The following is a 5,000-nucleotide window of genomic DNA, read 5'->3' on the forward strand; positions in this document are numbered from 1 at the left end:
ACCTGTTGTGTGATGTGATAGAGCAGGCCTGTTGTGTGATGTGATGGAGCAGACCTGTTGTGTGATGTGATAGAGCAGGCCTGTTGTGTGATGTGATGGAGCAGGCCTGTTGTGTGATGTGAGAGAGCAGACCTGTTGTGTGATGTGAGAGAGCAGACCTGTTGTGTGATGTGATGGAGCAGGCCTGTTGTGCGATGTGATAGAGCAGACCTGTTGTGTGATGTGGTAGAGCAGACCACGCCTACCTTGCATCTGACCTATAGTCAGGTCCCTGTCCAGACGATCAACACCTGGAGACAAGCGCAGGGAGAACATACCGTCCTTCATTTGGGTAACTATGATAACTATGGCCTACTCACCAACTTGTCCCTTTTTTTTGTAAATCTAAGATTGCAACATCGTTTTTAGCCTATTTTACAAGAAGCCAAACTAGAATACAAATCCACCCAAAATTATTATTTGACAAAGCTGGGGGGTATTCCATCAACGTCGCTAAAGGAAAATGCAGGCTTTTTAAAATAACTATTCATCAAAATAAACCTGAATTTCTTTGATAAGTCTTGCGAGACTGATCAGAATAAGCCTGGATTTTCCATTAGCGACGTTGATGGAATACCCCCCTGTTGTAAAATTGTTGTTGTTGTAGTGACACATACCACCCAGCAGGAGGAGCTTTGGCAGGTTGCAGCCCAGGAAGAGGTTGGAGATTCCTCTGAACCAGCCGTCCCAATACTTCTCTGCCTTAGACAGGTCGATACGCCAGCTGTACACCCCCTGCTGAACACACACACACGCACGCACGCACGCACACACACACACACACACACACACACACACACACACACACACACACACACACATACATACACACATACACACACACAGTACAGTTACAACATAGCTACACACCCTTTGTTTATGCATGTAGGTTTGTGTCTGTGTGTGTGTGTGTGTGTGTGTGTGTGTGTGTCGAGGACCATGGTCCCTTACCTCTGGCTCAATAAGGCTGACCTCTGACCTCTCTTTATCGTTCTGGTCGTGGGAGTCTTCGTTACCCTCGGCAACGACATCACTGACAGGACCAACCTGCTCCGACGATTCAGCATTCTCCATTCTACAACAACAAAAACATCAATGACAACAACAACACCAACAACACCACCACTAACAACAACAACAACACCACCACCACCACCACCAACAACAACAACAACAACACCACCACCCAAAAAAATAACAGCAACATTAAAAACAACAACAACACTGTTCAGTCAGCCAATCTAGTTCCTGTCATATTGACAAGAGTACAGCTATGAGCAGAGAAGCGAATGGTCAAACAGACATGTAACAGCATGACAGAGTACCCCTGAGGAAGGTCAGCGCATCTTTGGACCTGGCCAACCACGGACACCCTGGCAGAGTCCAGGTTCCCTATCCGACCGCTCTTCACACTGAGAAAAAACACAGGGAAGAGAATAGTTTGAGAATTAGATAGATAGTTAGAGAATAGTCCTAACCAGAGTAGATGTATAGTCAGAACAAGAATAGTCCTAACCAGAATAGTCGTTGTGTTTTCACACCTTTCCAAATAATCCGGTTCAGTATGGTTCAGGTCTGAACACTGCCAGAACAGTGTTTTCACACAGTTGTGGTGAACGTTGCAGAACGTTGCAGAGTGTTGCAGAGTGTTGTGATGCTGAACGCTCACCTCCACTCTATAGCGTGCTCTATGGACCTGAAGGACTTGGGTCTCCCTTTGGAGAAGCTCTGAATGCTGCGTAAGACATCCGTGGCACTGCCTAGAGACAGACAGAGAGACAGGTCATTATAGCACACACGCACACGTGCGCACACGCACACGCACGCACGCACACGCACGCACACACACACACACACACACACACACACACACACACACGTGCACACATGCACACGCACACACACACACACACACACACACACACACACACACACACACACACACGCAGACCCACACACGCAGACGCACACACGCTGTGGCATCCCTCTCACCACCACCCCTGAGCCGGGGAGGCAGCACCAAGGACAGCACCCCGAGCCCCTAGGCCAGGGGTGTCCAAACTTTTTTCACAGAGGGCCACATACAGAAAAATATACTCAAGGCTGGGCCACTCACTAGAGGTGAGGTATCGCCTCTAATGTATTAAAGTTAATCAAATGTAGGTAAAGTATGCTTGATACCTGAATATGCTTAAAGAAAAACAGCCCATATCATAACTTTCCATTAAATGTTTTTTTCTTTTTTTTATAAAGACGGCTCATTCTCAAAACAGCAGCCTCAGATTGCTTCTTAGTCAGAGTGATAGAGCTCGTCCCCATATTCAGCATCAACATCAGATAGGAACACTTGAAATATTCTCTGTGGTAGAGCCCTCATGCTCTAATTATGTTGATAGTTTTCACAACTGTGTTCATCACATCATTAAGCTGGACTGCCTTGGCACAGAGGGCTTCTTGGTGGATGATGAGTGTACAGGGTTTTTCCTGGCTCAAAATGAGGCGGAGGTGGTACCAGTGGTGTTTGACATCGGGGGGGACCCATGAAGCAGGGCTGTCTGGGGGTCCTTAAACATCAAACACTTAATTTCTTGCATTCTGGTGAATTGATATGCACCAATTTGTGCCCTTTCTGCATCAATTTATGGTGGAAATTTCATTATTTATGTAAAGGAAAACACAATATTCAGGCACCAGATGACCATTCAAAATATAATGTAATATAATGCAATATAAGGCTCTCAGGCATTCTGTACTTTCAAATATGTATTCTCCTTGAGCAGTCAACATCAACTATCAGCTATTTCGCTAGCGAAAACGAAAGCTAACTTATTTGCGAAACAGCGCCCCCGCCACCACGTCGGCGCAATGCCGCAATTGCAGTTAGAAATGACAGAATAATTATATTTTTAGAATTTGTTTTGGGCCAATTAAAAACGGACCATGGGCCGCAGTTGGCCCGCGGGCCGTAGTTTGGACACCCCTGCGGCCTAGGCAGAGTGATCGGAGCCTGTTACTATCCGCTCGCACAGCTGAACCGCGTCCGCCAATCAACGCAGCAGTGACGCACATCTCTCTCTCTCTCTCTCTCTCTCTCTCACACACACACACACACATACACACACGCGCACACACGCGCACACGCACACACACACACACACACACACCTTCCACCACGTCTATGGTCACCAGTCCGACAGTAGAGGGCAGCAGCATGTTACTGGCTGTGTGAACTGCGATGGCCCCGCCCACGCCATGACCAACCAGGACGATAGGGGGCGGAGTCTCCCCATAGCAAGCCTCCACGACATTGGCTACATCTCTGGGGGGCGGGGACACAAGGGACAGGTGAGTCAAGTGGCGTTGTCTTGATGCAATTATGACTTGATTTGGCAGAGAGACAGTGAGGTGACGGGGGAGGAGAGGGGGAGTGGGGGGGGGAGGGGGAGGGGGAGGGGACAGGTGAGAGGGAGGAGAGCGGGAGGGGGGAGGAGAGGGGACAGGCTAGGGGACAGGTGAGAGGGAGGAGAGGGGGAGGGGGAGGAGAGGGGACAGGCTAGGGGACAGGTGAGAGGGAGGAGAGGGGGAGGGGGAGGAGAGGGGACAGGCTAGGGGACAGGTGAGAGGGAGGAGAGGGGGAGGGGGAGGAGAGGGGACAGGCTAGGGGACAGGTGAGGAGAGGGGGAGGGGGGAGGTGAGGAGGAGGAGACAGGTGAGGGGGAGAGGACAGGTGAAAAGGACAGGTGAGGAGAGGAGCGGGGAGACACTGGGGTGTGGGGAGGGACAGGTGTGTCTTCCTACCTGGACATGGTCTGAGTGGAGAGATCATCAGCCTGATGCACCTGGGTGGCACCTGAGGAAGAGGACAGATGGGGGCGCGGGTGAGAGAAAGACAGGGGGGGAGGAAGAAAGAAGGAGTAAAAAAAAGATGTTCCGAAGCCTCAGGTTTGATACTCTAATTTCAGCTCTTAACAGAACTTCTTCTTCTTCGGCGTATGGGTAGTTGTTTTTCCTCTCCACTCCACCAGGCTCAGGGCCGAGGGGCTACCCTTTTACCACCCCGAGACCTGGTTGAGGGGCTCACCCGGGCTATATTTCTGGACACCCCTCCAGAAGCCACGTCATCGTCTCGTCATCTAATACCGACAGACCATGCATCCCGTTGGGTGGGTGGTACACCGGGCAATCCAGGATAACATGGTCTGCGGTTTGGTCCTCTGTCTGTCTGTCTGTCAACATCACCCTCTGTACTGTCTGTCTGTCAACATCACCCTCTGTACTGTCTGTCTGTCAACATCACCCTCTGTCTGTCTGTCAACGGCCTTGGAGAGAAGTGTGTGCTAAACGGCGTATGGATGTTAACCTTTGAACTCACCGTGACCCCTGAGGTCCATGGCTAGGACCCGGCAGGTCGCTCTACTGGTTATGGCTGTCTGGAGACACACAACAACAACAATAACAAAAATAACAACATCAACAATAAAACAACAACAACAACAACAACAACAATAACACAGCATCAACAAAACAACAGTGAGTGTGTGTAGCGTAGTAATGTAAAACAGTAGTACAGTACAGTAGTGTGTAGTAAGGTAGTGTGCAGTACTATATTATGTCGTGTGTAGCATGCAGTGTGTAGTGTGTAGTGTAGCATGTAGTGCGTAGCGCGTAGCATGTAGTGTGTAGTGTGCAGTGTGTAATGTGTAGTGTGTAGTGCGTAGTGTAGTGCGTAGCACGTAGTGTGTAGGGTGTAGTATAATGTGCAGTGTGTAGTGTAGTACAGTAGTGTGTAGTGCATAGTGTAGTGTGTAGTGTAGTGCGTAGTGTTTAGTACCCACAGTGCACAGGGCCCAGGACAGTGCAGAGTGTCCTCCCCCGTGCAGCATGACCAGCAGGGGGCCATGTGAGCCGGCGTGGTAGACCCTGAACACGTCCCTGGCCCCCCCCGGCCCCACCACACACAC

At 50.0% G+C, this 5,000-nt stretch overlaps 1 protein-coding gene across 1 annotated transcript in view; it reads right to left on the reverse strand.

Annotated features, from left to right (window-relative positions):
* LOC308169366 (protein phosphatase methylesterase 1-like) overlaps positions 1–5,000 on the reverse strand; it is a gene marked incomplete at both ends in the record, with an annotated part of 8,889 nt that overhangs the window by 3,217 nt on the left and 672 nt on the right. Inside the window, 9 exons of the mRNA XM_080544048.1 lie at positions 246–290; positions 657–777; positions 991–1,114; positions 1,365–1,451; positions 1,709–1,795; positions 3,200–3,358; positions 3,838–3,889; positions 4,412–4,469; positions 4,875–5,000. The exon at positions 4,875–5,000 is cut by the window's right edge and continues 67 nt beyond it. Of these exons, the coding sequence (XP_080400174.1) occupies positions 246–290; positions 657–777; positions 991–1,114; positions 1,365–1,451; positions 1,709–1,795; positions 3,200–3,358; positions 3,838–3,889; positions 4,412–4,469; positions 4,875–5,000 (859 nt within the window). The remainder of the gene's footprint in view (positions 1–245; positions 291–656; positions 778–990; positions 1,115–1,364; positions 1,452–1,708; positions 1,796–3,199; positions 3,359–3,837; positions 3,890–4,411; positions 4,470–4,874) is intronic.

This window comes from Nansenia antarctica (assembly GCF_963989245.1).
Source record: "Nansenia antarctica genome assembly, chromosome: 13".
NCBI classification, from domain to species: Eukaryota; Metazoa; Chordata; class Actinopteri; order Argentiniformes; family Microstomatidae; genus Nansenia; species Nansenia antarctica.